The following is a 14,139-nucleotide window of genomic DNA, read 5'->3' as shown; positions in this document are numbered from 1 at the left end:
ATGGGGATGAACTGAGTTTGTCGGTCATGGCCCTGTTTTTACAGCACACAAATAACTGTCCACTGAATGATTCATTTTGCTCCAAGCCAGTTTATGGCTTCAAATCGTGTTATTTTACTGTGTAACTAGGATCGGTTTGACCATTACACATTTGCCTCAGTGAAAATTTACATTTAGAAATTCTCTTTACCAAGGCATATTGGCTAAATGTCAGAACAGTGGGGAATTTTCAACATCAATTTTCTGACATGGTGAACCTCGTGTGTGAGGGTGGGTCCTGCGTGTGTGTGTGTGTGTGTGTGTGTGTGTGTTGTGGTGGTGCGTTGGGTCAGTGATGTAGCGGCCTCCCATGGGAGCATTCATCTGGTTTCCCTTTAACTAATTGGGAGAGAGGGAAGAGGGGGTGAACGGGATGAGGAAGGGAGGCAGAGACAGAAGAAGACGGACTGTGTGAGAGGAGGGACGAATGGGAGAGGCATAATTGAATGAAACCTTCTCCTGGTCTCAGATGCTGTAAAACGAGAACCACTCCTTATTAAATCCCACCGGGGGGGACTCAGGAGCCGCTCTGTCTTTTTATTGTTTGGAGCATCAGCTGATAATGCAAACGTCCTGTCCCCGGCCTTCAATTTACACAAAGCTGAAACCCTTTCGACTGGAATCAATCTGCACCTAAACGGATTAGTGTTCGGATAAAGCAGCATGAATGGAGACAGCATATATATTCAGGGCAGCCTCACTGACCCCCCCCTTCCTCACTCCCTATTCAACGCAAGCACACGCAGCATATTCCTGATGAAGCATCCTACTGTTTAAACTCTGGCTGATCTGTCTCTCTGCAATCCCTAAATCAACCTTATGGGCCATTTTAGAAATTACTACCATTAGGAACTGCATACATACACTTTTCCGGCAATTTGTGCTCAGAAAAGCAGGTCACGCTGACATGCAAGGTTTCTGCTGATCCTGAAGCTCTGATATCAAATTACAGACGGGGGAGGAGGTTTTCCTTGTTATCAAACGGTAACGTCAAATATCCATCTGGGTAATTTGTCCAAACTGAGTTTATGAAATACATCAAACTTGTCAACAAAGCCCCCCTGGTGGCTGGCTGCGGTATAGGTCATGAATCCTGCCTCCTTCCAGTTAGTGGATGGGACATGGACCAAAATTAAAAAGATGGTTTCTGTAATTGTAGTCCAATCCAGTTTGTTATCGCGGCTCCATTCCCCCGATTGCTATTGTGCTGACTCTTACTCCAAATGTGCAAGATGGCGGCGTTCGTATTGAAGATATTTTGGCTTCATCTCTAGATAGTGGGTGTCCATCTTTATATAAAGTTTATGGTTTAATCCGATGTAAAGCATATTAAGTATTTGCTTAAGATTTAGCTAATTCACTGTTTTCCCCCTCTCAAATCATTATTCTAAGATAATGCATATACTGTGATATGTCTAATTGTTGTAAAGACATGAGAGTGGTAGTCATCAAATTATCAGCAAGAAAGCAAATAAGAGTATTTCCCCAAATGGTGAAATTATATTATTCAAGTTTTGCAAATCAAAAATATAAAAACGGCAAATAGCCATTCATTAGATCAACAATCCCCTTAAATTACATTAAGGCAGCACACTCATAGTCATCGGTCCTTTAAATATGTCAGATGTTTTTCATCCAGATCCATGATTTATTCCCTGAGAAATCTGTGTAAATATTTTAAACAACCGGAAAAAAACAAAACATTATCCAACCATTTTGATGAAAGGGATTAAAAAAATGCCTTGATCCACCTCTTTGTCCACATCCACACCAAAATGTTATGGGAACTTTCTTGGACCATGTCTCCTCCTTCCACCATGTTTCGCTGAAATCTGACAGAAAAAACAAACAAACGAATGGACAGGGTGAAAACATAACCGTCTTGCATGGTGGTAACATGCATGAGGTAACAAGGACTTATATGATTGTCATTTGCAGCATAGCCATGCATGTTTAAGTTTTGTCTAATGCATATATACATAAACCACTTCAGCCCCTGAAGAAAAATCCAACAACAACACATCCTTGAAAACAAACAATACCATTTTGGTTTTGTGACAAGCTCAATTTATCCATTTGTGTTTCCGTCTGTCCTCTTTTATGCAGTTTGAAGTGAATGTAAATTGATTGGTAGGAGGGTGATGTCATGACAGTTGTGATGACGTTTGTTTTGTTCCAATGTCTCTGCTAATCAAATCCGATGAAACCATACCTACACAGTCCAGATCAGATATAAGATAAGATATTTATTTCTGAACTTCAATCAAAAGATCTTTTGATGCAGAGAAACATTTAAGATTCACAATCAAGCTTCAATATTAACGTAAAGAAAGATCCAGTACTCCTCCTCATTGTCAGCAGTTATTGCTCTCGTGATTTGTCCTGAAACACAATAAGCTACAAAACGAGGGGAAATATTTTTAAAACATCCCTGATCGAGTTAGAGGGGATCATTTTCATGTAACACTTTGGTAACGATAATACCCGGAGCTTAAGTAATAAAAGAAGGAGTGAAATCTGCCTCTTGTCAGCGTTTACGATGAGAAGCACTTGCATGATTAGATGTCTCTCAATCGATGCAGCCTCTTCTCCCAATCATTAAGACTGCTCTTAACAGATTACAGCCCCCTCCCAAACACGCACAGTCGTCTCTCCTCCTCCTTATGCTCCTCCTTCTGTTTCACAGACTCCTTCTCCCAGCAGACACATGAGGAGACTTGCATCTTTTGCACTTCTTTTGCTTTCTCTCTGAATTTCAACCTTTTTTTGGGAGCATTTGTCTTACACCTGAAGCAGCAGCAGCAGCAGCAGCAGCAGGGTTTATGTCACCTGAGCTCCACAGATGAACAGACAGAGGCATGAGAAAGACTAAACTGAAATACAAGAGGTGGTGGTGAACTGGTGACTACGACAGATCCCTCCATCCTACCAATGGATCTGCTCACAAGCGTCATCTGTCACTTGCTGCTTTTGTTTTTTGATCCATCTGCAGCCACAAGCCTCATCACAGGTACGTCTGCACACACAAAACACACAAAAAGACACAAAACACAGCACAAAAACACAACTCTTGATTCACTTGTGGATCTGTCTTTGGTTTCCTGATGGACATGCTGCCTTCCTGACTCTACACTGGATGTTCTGCCCATGAAGCTGATATATTTGAAGCTAGAGGTAGGAGACACACTGCTACAAATAATATATTAATACGACTTCCAGAACTAATCCTGTATCTTTAGTCGTGTGTATGAAGTTCCAATAAATCAGTGCACATCATGTGTAACAAAGTGTGTGTATGTGTGTAGGTCAGCGCGTGTGCAAGGCAGGAAAAGGGAGGCCCTGTTACAAGCTGGCCTATTTCTCTGAGCTCCGGCGGAGGCTGAACTTTGTCGAGGCCGAGCTCGCCTGCAAACGGGACGGAGGGCAGCTGCTGAGCGTGGAGTCGGCGTCCGAGCAGAAGATCATAGAGCAGCTCATCACAGAGCTCCGCCCGACGGATGGAGACTTCTGGATTGGTTTGCGGCGCAACGGAGGAGGCTCGGACAGCAGCTCGGACTGCTCCTCGCAGTACTACTGGCTGGACAGCAGCAAGTCCACATTTAGGTGTGTATAGACTAAAGGGTCAAAGAAATTTAAAGGGGTCAAAATGAGAGATCTTTTAAACAATAAAGTGAAATGTCAAAGACAAATTGTGTTGAAGAGAGGGTTTTCCTCATTTGTGTGGTCCCGTGAAGGGTCTAATGAAGGGTCTAATGAAGGGTCTCATTACCAGCAAATTTGAGATAGATTCTAAATATATTTTTCTATATCGAGTTTTTAGATAATAATTGTTGTCTATACCAGAGGTTCTCCAATTCTTCTCAGCCAAGGACCCCTTACAAGATAGAACATATTCCGGGGACCCCCTCATATAAATCCCTTTGAACAATTTGACATAACATATTTCTTTACACTTCTACTTAGTTAAAAGAACAACACAAGAACAACACAAGAGAAATGTCTTAGAAAGATATTAGACATGTATTTCAAATATACACCATATCAACATAGAATACCAATATAGCATGATAATTGTAATTGGTCTGCGGACCCCATTTGACAACCACTGGTCTATAGCATTTTTTAGGCCTGCACTAATATTGCTTTTGAGAGTTAAAAAAAATAAAAATTTGGCCGACATTCTTTTCTTAATTAAGTACATAATGTGAATAAACATGTTTGATTAGGATTCCTTGGATGAGTTAGTATTTGTTTATTTTTTAATGGCCAACATTTGTTCAGATGTAGATGTGTTTCTGTAATAAGCTAATTTTACGCTGATGAAGACTACCTCTAATGCTTTGCAAACACGAGCATCCTTACGACTTGGCCTTCATAACACAGTCTGAATGGATTCGCTGTAAATAAGGAACTATTTGTTCAAGAATATCTAAATACAAAATCTGACCAGATTCAAGACCGGCTGTCAGCTCTTCATTACACGATGAGCAAGTATTCCTATTCCTATTATCTGTTAATTGTTTGTTTCATTTCTTTATTTGGCTCTATATAAATCCAAGTTATTATTATTATTAATATTATTATCATTATTAGTTTCGGCTTTTGACACTAGGTGCTACAGATCTATTTTCCGATATTACGGAAATATACTTTTTTTACTTTCATTTTCTGACTTTATTGAAATTAAAATTGAATTATTGAAATGTTGAAATTTGAAAATGTAAATTCTGTACAGATGGCCATTGAGGAAGCTTTGAAACAAAGGGACTCTGTTCATGTTCATGTGTGTGATTGTTGTAGGAACTGGCACTGGGACGAGCCTTCATGCGGCTACGAAGTGTGTGTGGTGATGTATCACCAGCCGTCTGCACCCGCGGGTCTGGGCGGACTCTACATGTTCCAGTGGAACGACGACAACTGCGAAACCAAGAACAACTTCATCTGTAAATACACTGCAGGTACTACTGCTACTACTTATTCAGAATTATGTTTCTTTGAAAATGCTTGAACTTAGTTGACTGTGATTCATGTTCTTCTCAGAGAATCCACTGGACCCATTACCACCCTCTCCTAACTCCAGTCAAACAGGTAAAACAGAGGTTTTAGATACTTGCTGAACATAGAGTGACACAGTCTGACCATCAGGATGACTCTCGTTACAGATGTCTTCCCTGCATCTGTGCTGCCATTGAACCCAAGTGACCAAAACCAGGACAGAAGTACAGGTTGATTGCTATTGATGAATTTTTCTGCAGAGAAGAGATGATCCAAACACCACGTCGGTCACTAAATCTCTGTTCTCCATCTCTTTGTTTAAGCTATGAACTTGGTTTACATCATCATTCCCACCATCCCCCTGATACTGCTGTTGCTGACATTGACTGGAGTCTGCTGCTTCAAACTGCTTGGCACACGGTGAGGGTCCGAAACAAGGCATTTGACTACAGACAAATACAAGTTTTAATTCAACATAAGATAAAAACAATTCCAACAATCACAAATTGAAACGTGAGCTTCGGTGAGCTCTGTTCAATCGTAATTCAAATATGAATCCATTCATCAGTGAACAGATCAGCTGCAGGCATTATGTTATCATGTGTAATGCAGTTGTCATGTGATTATTTTGTTACATAGGAAAAAATTGTCACAAATAGTGTGACCTCATGTTAAACTTAAAGGATCAGCCTGGGGTTATTAGATATTTGACTTACTGTCCACGTGTCCCAACTCAAAATGTTTTAGTTGGTCTCTCAATACTTTCCTGGTCTATTTTCAACTGCAGATTGATACACACTAGGAAGTATTTGCAAAAGAAAAACATTGTTTGTGGGATTTGTTAAAAATAAACTACAGTGCCTGTGTTCTTTGAAATGAAGGAACATGTCTAAGTGCAAGTTGTGGGTCATTAACATTCATTTTTTGGATACATGTTATTATATAGCTTCTCAACATTTATTAGTAGGATCTGTTCACTAAGACACAATATTTTCTGACTCAAAACCTCGTGTGAAGTTAAAATCGACACCTCTGTCTCAGATCATGAAATCCACCTGTTTGGATTCACATCAGGAAAACTGTTAATATACATCTTCTGTTAACCTTGTGCTTCTCTCTGTGTGACACAGAAGGAGAAAACAGCAGAAATCAGAGGTTTGCCAGACGGACCCGGGCATCTGCCCCAGCTCAACCCCAACTGACGTCTACAACGTCATTCGCTCCCAGAAGGACGATGACCTGGTTTCAACTCGCCCGCAAACCAAAAACACCTCCTTTCTCTGCTCCTCTCCTGATACACCCACAGGCGACTACGACAACCTGGGGGGTCGGGACACAGAGAGCGGCTTTGTGACTCTTGCAAGCACGGAGAGCTGCTTCCTCAACTTAGACATCAATGACCTCAGCCTCGGACGCCGTGGCACCCGCGACTTCTACGACACCAGCTTGGGCCGCTCAGGAAAGAGGGAACTGAATGACGGCAGCCTGGGCCGCTCAGGAAAGAGGGAACTGAATGACGGCAGCCTGGGCCGCTCAGGAAAGAGGGAACTGAATGACGGCAGCCTGGGCCGCACCGGGCACAGAGAGTTTTATGACAGGAGTTTGGGTCGTCGTACGACAAAGAGCGAGCATTACGGCAGCAGTGTGTACGGGGACCACGGACTGTATGACGGCAGCATCAGAGGAGGGAGTGACCTCTATGATCCCAAACTGAGGCCTGGAAGTCAAACAGTGAAAGCTGACCTCTATCAGACGTACATCAGCAACGGGAAGGAAGATAGTTACCAGACCTGCCTCGGAACATACGGAAACCGAAAATCCTTCCAAGCTAATCCGGATTCCTACAGGAATGGCCTGAATCTCGACGGCGGGAGAAGATACTTCAATGAACAAGAATGGATCAACAGAGAAAGCTACTGATTCTCTACATGTCCTTCATTGTGTGTGTATGTACAATTGTGGACTGGGACATGAGCAAAAAACTGCATGTACGTGGTTATAATTGTTTGTTTGGTATGTTTCTAAAACCTTTTAGGTTGAATATGAGGTGTTAAAATTACATTTTGTGGCTGTATCATTTGAAATGAGTGCGTGAATGAGTGTGTATGTGTGAGAGTGTGTAAAGCAGCCTCTTTGCATGGCCTTGTCATGCTGCCCTTGTTCTATTGAATATCTATGGATGTCTTGGACCATTATGTTACTTGTGCCTGAAGATACTGTGTTATTCACACCCTAGTTTACCTGATATAAACAGGCTACCTCGTACAGAATGAGACACAAGTGTGTTTTGACATGGCCTTAAACTGAAAGATGTCCTGAAGTTACATTGTTAAATACACGCATTCCTTCATTTTTAATGGTCTTGTATCTCTTTTAAAGTAAATCAAACAATGCTATTGAGAGTAAAGGTGGTCATGCAGTGAATTCAGCTCGAGCGCCTGCAGCCCGACCACAGTAACGGCATGATATCGAAGAGAATGATAAAATATATCATCATACTGATATTATTATTTATTCTGAATGTCTAATGCCTTGACATCTCTACTGTAAGTGAGAGTGCTTTGTATGTTTGTTACATCTTCAAATAAAATGAGATTACGGTGGAAACGAGTATTGTATTCACAGTCAGTCGTGTTTTATTCATATGTCAACTTAAATTAAGAACAAACTCAGTCTCTGTTCATCTAAACGCTCACACTCAACAGCACACACAAGAAAACACTGTTCAACTGCAGATGAGCAAATACTACAAGATTTCATAGACACATTGGTCAGAAAAATTCTTCCAGGCCGCATTTTCAAGTGATGTATAAAAAAAAGACATTTGTGTGTAACGGCCTGTCCTGGGCTAAAATCTTGTAGTTTGCATCAACTATAATACATTCAATTACACACACACACACACAGACATAATGTCCTTAAAGGGTCCGATATCTTCGAATGTTTCATGAGACAAATACTTCCAAACACGTCCAACAATCACACACAAATACCAGTTTTGTTGAGGGGGAAGTCATTGATTTCTGTGGTCAGGATTTTGTGCCGGGCTGAGGTTCAAAGGTCAGCCGTGCGTACGCTTACGAGGCTGCTTTTGCCGCCGGGGTTTCAAGATGACGTAGCGCCTGTAGGTGGTGTGATGGTCTGATATAAATGGGATGTAGAAGGCCCTGACGAGAGGAGAAGACCTGAGAGAGAATAAAACGGTGTCAGTCTCAGGATAAAAGAAAATGAACAGGAAAACAATAGTGGGGATGCTGAATCAGAATTGGTTTTATATTCATTGTTGTCAGTTAATTTGCTTGACACTAAAATTCTCCAAGGATACAGCTGAATTTTTAGCAGTTTCTTACTCTTTACTTTTTACATTTTTTAAACCTTAAAATCTTTAAACTTCTCAGTGTAAATTTTTTGTTTGGGAAAACACCTTGATGCTTGAAGAAAGGGCTTATGGGCGATGACGTTCCACTCCTCTTTGTTGGCTGAATAACGTGGCTCGAGTGGTGTCTCTTCTTCCAAGTCCAGGTCTACTAGGTATTGGCACTGCCGTAAATCCACCTGCACAGAGCACACATTAAAAAATATCCTGCAAATGCTCTTAAATACATTGTCCATGCATCAATAAACGTGTCCGTTTCTGAGTGACTTACATATCTACTAGGCTCCTCCAGGTTCTGGTCATTCATATTATCTGGGATGAGCTGCGTGGCCTGAGGACCAGAGGCGTATGGCTGAGGCAGCTGCCCCTTAAACTCAGACTGAATGAAATGCAGTTGCCAGCTGGAGATTAGAAACAGTAACTATCAGGAAGTGACTGACTCTGAGTATACATTTAAATCGGTGATAAAAAAAGGTAATCTCTGCTTGGATGTGTTTGAAAAGCATTTATATGTCAAGTCCCAGTAGAAGAAAAGGACTGAGAAGGACTTCAAGATTCTGCGCAAACGCAATATCCTGGATACTGACTTGTGTGGCAGTAGGAAGCTGCTCGGGAAGCGGTACCACTCTTTGCCCACACACACAGTGACAGGTCTGCCTTCAGGGACTGAGTGAAGAGTCGGATCCTTGGCAATGCGGTGAAACTCTGGGTACAGGTCCAGAGGGGCATGGTAACCTGAAGACAGAGAGGGAAATATCTCATTTCATCCATCTTAAACTCTTGTTTTTGTTGTCCGACACTGGGTCTCAGGAGAGCAGAGTTTTTGTGCACACGCACCTCTAAAGAGAGCGACGGAGCGAGACAGCGACAGCACTGCAAAGACCACAACAGAACTTAGAGCCAGCCAGTTGGAGGAGACTGTGTAATGCTCCAGTCGGTATCGCTGGAACAGGAAGTGGTAGCATTTCTATAAGGAATAAAAAAATGTGTAAAAACTGACTTTACAGGCATATCCATGACAAAAAACAAATTAAGCCAATGACAACAGACTACTGTTTTGTTATTCAAGCTTAAATATGAACTTTTCAAACCCCACCTGTAGAGAAGAGAGGGCTACTGCCCCGCTGAGACAGATGAGAGGGTAGATGGGGAAGAGGAAACGTTCTTCTTTATGAGATCTGGTGAAGAAAACCAACATCCAGAGATACATGGGAGACAGAGTCAGCCAGTAAGGACGGCCCAGGTTCTGCACTGTAGAAAACACATAAGTCCACATGAACATGTGATCACAAGAGATGCTGCTTTGAAAATGAAGATCTCAGCCAAAATAATCTCTTAACGCTGAATTAGATTTGATTAATTTCTTGTTTTTTTCAATATACATTATATGATACAGTAGAGGACTTGGGTACAAAATAGCATCAATTGGGATGTGGATCATTTTTATATAACAGTAATAGCATCTGTTCACAGTTAGTGACAGGAAATAATGAACAGAGTACTTCTTATCAACTCTTATCAAAACCCAGTCTATTTCCCAGGTATATTAACATGCATTAATAGTTTTGCTATGGTAGACACCCTCTCCACCCTGAGTTCTCACCATTGAACCTATGTAGCAGTGTCTCCATGAGAGCGGTGAGTGGAAGTGAAAACAGCGCCAGAGCAAACACCAGATTGAAGTTCAGGATCCCATTTACAAAGTAGAAATGCCACGGCTCTGTACCTGAAAATGAAACAACACACAACATGAAGAATGTCACAGATGGTGTAAAGGCTAGCACATAAAAACAACATAATTAGTGAATAATTAGTGCATGATTTACTTAAAATAACCAAAGATGTTTTATAGATGAAACACTGAATACTGGTGGAGGAGACAAGTGTCCTGTATTCAGTTATTTAGATATTTTGTGTGACTGATTAAATGAATGAGAACTTACTGAATGAATGAGAACTTAAACACTAAACTCTAAAACTAATTAGAGGGAGCATGTGCACCCAGCAGATCTTTCGCCACCGTGATATAAATAAACACTTTAATTACGTCTGTGCTCTTGTGTATAATTACCATAAAGATCAGGTCCATGTGATGTGAAGACATTGTACAACAGAATGTTGAGTGGAGCAATGACCAGTTTGCCATAGAAGAAAGAGTCGACTACCACCAGTGGAACCTAAGAAAGACACACAGGATAAACAGAGGGGAAGGTGACTGAGTCAGTTTTGTTGTAATCATTTACATTTAACATAATATTAAAAAATGAATGATGAATGAAGTATACAGATTTAGTGGAGCCTTACTGCTGATTTTTGGGGGGCTGATGCCAATATCGATATTAGGGAGTAAAAAAAAAAAAGCTCTACTGATTTGTTATAAAGCATTTCTTAAATTCTCTCACCAGCAGTAGAGTCAGAGCAATGACCGACCAGGTGATAAAACCTTTCCACTGCCTCTTTATCACCAGCAGGTCAAAGGCAATTGGAGCCCTGCAGATCAAATAAACCAGAGCCAATTTAAGAGCAATACATTTTGACAGCTCTATCTGGAAAAAGCATTGCGGACAACTCTGTATTTTAGTTTACAACCCTACCCGATCAGAGCAGAGAACGGCCATCCGACAATGGCACCGGCAGCCACGCCTGCAATGGCTAACGGCGTTGAGTCCTGAAACCACCCCGTCATGGCAACCAGCGTTGTATACATACAGAAAGAGGAAGGTAGGAAAGCTGAGGCAAGAGAGCAAAAGACAAGGGGGACAAATTGTAAACAAAAATGCAAACAGGAAAACCTCTTTCCGTGTACTGCAAATACCATCACAGGATTGAAATGCACTGCAGAATTTACAAAGAGGTTTCCAGGTGGTAAATGATGAATGGAGGCACAAGATACACAATGTACAGAGAGAGACAGAGTTGATAAACTATGTGAATAAATGTGACCAACCTGCAGATGAGCAGAACATTCCTGTGCCCAGGACAAGGAATGCCAACATCAGACGGCCCACGTGCAAGCCGAACTTCTTACAAACTGCCCTGTGTCACATACACACACACACGGGTCAAATGGTTCACTTTGTCATTGTATACTGTATAAGACCCAGGAATTTGTGAGACAAAGTGCTTAGGACAGACCACTTTCATATTAGAGGAAGACAAAACTCACTTGTAGAAATAGAGTTCACAGACACAGCAGGTGAAGGCCAACACACATCGTACAAAGTAGAACACCAGCACCTACAACACAATTATAACACAAGCTTGAAACCACTGCACACGTTCCAGAATAATGACCTGGGGGATTCAGGTATGGTTTTCAGTCACCTGGTGTAAAATCATGTTACTAGATTTTTACTGATAAAAATATTTTATTCTTAACAAAGACTATATACTGTTACAAGTATAAGGTAGATTCATAGAACAACAAATGTAGAAATGATAGCAAGTTTGTAATTGTTACCTTGTTTGTCTGTAGAACATGGGCATGCAAACAAGCAGGGAGAGCATGTAGCCATAAGTAAGCATAAGATCTGATGGCGTACAATGGAGAATATTCCCACGTTTGCATCCCTGTGCCGTACAGCAGGTAGTGCATCTGCCAAAAACAGTGAACACAACAGTTACAGACATGAGCAGTTGAAGAAAGAGAAGTAATGAGATGAAAATTATAGACAGATATTAGAAAATCCCAGGAAGGGAGACGTATGACGCCATATTGTGGATTTGTTATATTAGTGGGTTGTACTCACAGGCTCCCAGTAGTTGAAGGTTTCATCGCAGTCTGAGATGTTGCTGAGCAGAGCTGCACAGAAACGTGCAGAGAGCAGACACTTAAAAGCAGTGGAACCCTCCGGAGCCCAGACCTGCCCCCCGCGACTTATTGACCTGTTACAAAAATACACACAAAGCACAATTAGCCCACAATAACAAATTCATTGTAAGGAAAATTCAGTATCAAATGTAATAAAAACATCAAAATATTCTGGTCTTACAAGACACCTGAAAGTACATAAATACTGTGGTGCATGATGAAACTGAACGAATAAGAACAAATAAGTTAGAGAACGGTACTTAAATCATTATACTCAAATTATAGTGGTGGATGGTCCGGGCTGTACAGTACAATAGCATGTGAAAATACAGTAGGAGAATAAGCTGTATATTGGAAACACTAATGACCAACAGCATAAAAGTAAACACCTTGAAAGTATGTACACAAGTCACATGATTCTATATGAGGAGAAGTTATGCAAAGAAGCGATGATGAAATAAATATTAAATACTGTATAAATATGCAGAGAGGGTGGATGTGCACATTGTATGCTATACATACACATACATATACATAGATGTGTTTGCATGAGCAGTTTGCTGAAGATGATCATTTAAAATAATAGCACAATAGCATTATTTATCGATGATCATTATGATCCCCTCCCAGATGTGGACAGCTGTGAGCTCGATCATTAGAGAAGAACGTTTCAGAGCCAATTCCCTTCATGTTTATAAATACTGTGATAATCTCCACTGGTCTCTGTGTCTGCCAGTGTTTCCTCCGGGTCACACCCACCATCAGATTAGTTCGATGAGCTGCAGCTCAGCGCTGATCCTCACACTACGTGTCACTAAGACACGTCACCTTACACACTGTGAACATGTCCCTGAAAACACTCGAGCAAATCAACAACAGAGATCCCTGCTGTAGAGTAAACCCGAGTCTGTCTGAGGTCAGGCTGAACTGGGGTCAGCTGTGGGGAGTCTGGCTGTGGACGGGTGGGAGAATGAATGACAAGGTAACTTAGCTGCGATGTGTCGCTTTATCAAAACATAAGCGATGCAAATAAATATTATTATTGAGGAGGAAACCCAACCGAGCAGCCATTAAAGATGAAGGCGCTGTGCAAACACATCCCTGCAGGTTGTTAGCTGGACGTTTCCAGTCTTTGTTATCGGGGTTTTAGAGCCACAGCTTCACAGTAGCTAGCTAGCTAGCTAGCTGCCGCCGGCTCAGGCTGTCAGTCAGACCGGGGAACGGAGCCCGTCGCGCCGGGAAGTCTCGCGCCTCTCCTCCGGGCTCGTACTCACTCTTGCCGGGTCTCTGTGGTTTTAGGGTCGTCGCCGCCTTTCTCCTCTTTCGGTGTCCGAGCTTCGGCGGAGACGTTCACGCTGTTTGCGTCCTGTCTGCTGCCTCGCCTGCTGCGCTGTCGGAGCGCCTTGGCCGCCATGTTCACCGACGATGCTCCCGAGGCGGACTTCGTTCATTTTCGTCTCTGTCCGGTCACTGACAGCGCACCAGGCTCTGAGGAACATTTCTGCCTGTATTGTTTGGCAGAAGGCATCAAGCTCCGATCATATGTATCTTCTGTATTAATAAATATCAAACATATACAGTATATTTAACCAATTACAATTCAACATATATAAAGATATGTTGGATCACAAAAAATTCACTAGGGTTAAAAAAAAAAAGCAGTTCTTTCAATTATACAAATTCTGCTCGTAAATTATGCACAACTAAACAACATTAACAATCTCATAACATTGTCTTTATTTTCCTCATAATTAGCATCAAACTCACATTGTTCATTCCAGGAGAGTAAGTTAAATGCTAGTGGATTATAGACTGGAAGTCCCCTTCATGTCTCGAGTAAATAACATCATTAGAATAAACTGGCTTTGCTTGTTTCAGATTGTTTTAGACAGAGCGGCTTCAATGCAAAACTACTTTT

General features: G+C 41.5%; 2 protein-coding genes across 2 annotated transcripts; one reads left to right on the top strand and one right to left on the bottom strand.

The window, feature by feature from the left end:
• Window positions 1-2,795: 2,795 nt before the first annotated feature.
• Window positions 2,796-7,442, top strand: layna (layilin a). The gene is made up of 8 exons (XM_047343548.1): window positions 2,796-3,049; window positions 3,193-3,213; window positions 3,345-3,642; window positions 4,840-4,997; window positions 5,080-5,127; window positions 5,202-5,264; window positions 5,358-5,454; window positions 6,165-7,442. The coding sequence occupies exons 1-8, from the start codon at window positions 2,971-2,973 to the stop codon at window positions 6,952-6,954; spliced, it is 1,554 nt and encodes a 517-aa protein (XP_047199504.1). The 5' UTR covers window positions 2,796-2,970; the 3' UTR covers window positions 6,955-7,442.
• Window positions 7,443-7,647: 205 nt separating this feature from the next.
• Window positions 7,648-13,708, bottom strand: alg9 (ALG9 alpha-1,2-mannosyltransferase). Its single transcript, XM_035178976.1, has 15 exons — window positions 13,496-13,708; window positions 12,160-12,295; window positions 11,871-12,005; window positions 11,577-11,647; window positions 11,358-11,446; window positions 11,005-11,140; window positions 10,813-10,900; window positions 10,482-10,587; window positions 10,014-10,136; window positions 9,507-9,661; window positions 9,248-9,377; window positions 8,998-9,145; window positions 8,682-8,811; window positions 8,459-8,589; window positions 7,648-8,219 (listed from the first exon to the last, which is right to left on the bottom strand). The coding sequence occupies exons 1-15, from the start codon at window positions 13,633-13,635 to the stop codon at window positions 8,096-8,098; spliced, it is 1,842 nt and encodes a 613-aa protein (XP_035034867.1). The 5' UTR covers window positions 13,636-13,708; the 3' UTR covers window positions 7,648-8,095.
• Window positions 13,709-14,139: the final 431 nt, after the last annotated feature.

The sequence above is a fragment of the Hippoglossus stenolepis genome, chromosome 15, assembly GCF_022539355.2.
Source record: "Hippoglossus stenolepis isolate QCI-W04-F060 chromosome 15, HSTE1.2, whole genome shotgun sequence".
Lineage (NCBI taxonomy): Eukaryota > Metazoa > Chordata > Actinopteri > Pleuronectiformes > Pleuronectidae > Hippoglossus > Hippoglossus stenolepis.
The sequence above is the reverse complement of the archived record's forward strand: the minus strand, read 5'-3'. Positions and strand labels throughout refer to the sequence as shown.

What these genes read in the sequence shown, in the direction of transcription:
- layna (XM_047343548.1), top strand. Translation starts at nt 2,971, where the DNA reads ATGGATCTGCTCACAAGCGTCATCTGTCACTTGCTGCTTTTGTTTTTT. An exon ending in AGCAGCAAGTCCACATTTAG is followed by an intron (nt 3,643 to 4,839) that starts GTGTGTATAGAC and finishes TGATTGTTGTAG; the next exon opens with GAACTGGCACTGGGACGAGC. An exon ending in TTCAAACTGCTTGGCACACG is followed by an intron (nt 5,455 to 6,164) that starts GTGAGGGTCCGA and finishes TGTGTGACACAG; the next exon opens with AAGGAGAAAACAGCAGAAAT.
- alg9 (XM_035178976.1), bottom strand. Translation starts at nt 13,635, where the DNA reads ATGGCGGCCAAGGCGCTCCGACAGCGCAGCAGGCGAGGCAGCAGACAG. An exon ending in CCTTCAACTACTGGGAGCCT is followed by an intron (nt 12,006 to 12,159) that starts GTGAGTACAACC and finishes TGTTTTTGGCAG; the next exon opens with ATGCACTACCTGCTGTACGG. An exon ending in TAGCCCTCTCTTCTCTACAG is followed by an intron (nt 9,378 to 9,506) that starts GTGGGGTTTGAA and finishes TATTCCTTATAG; the next exon opens with AAATGCTACCACTTCCTGTT.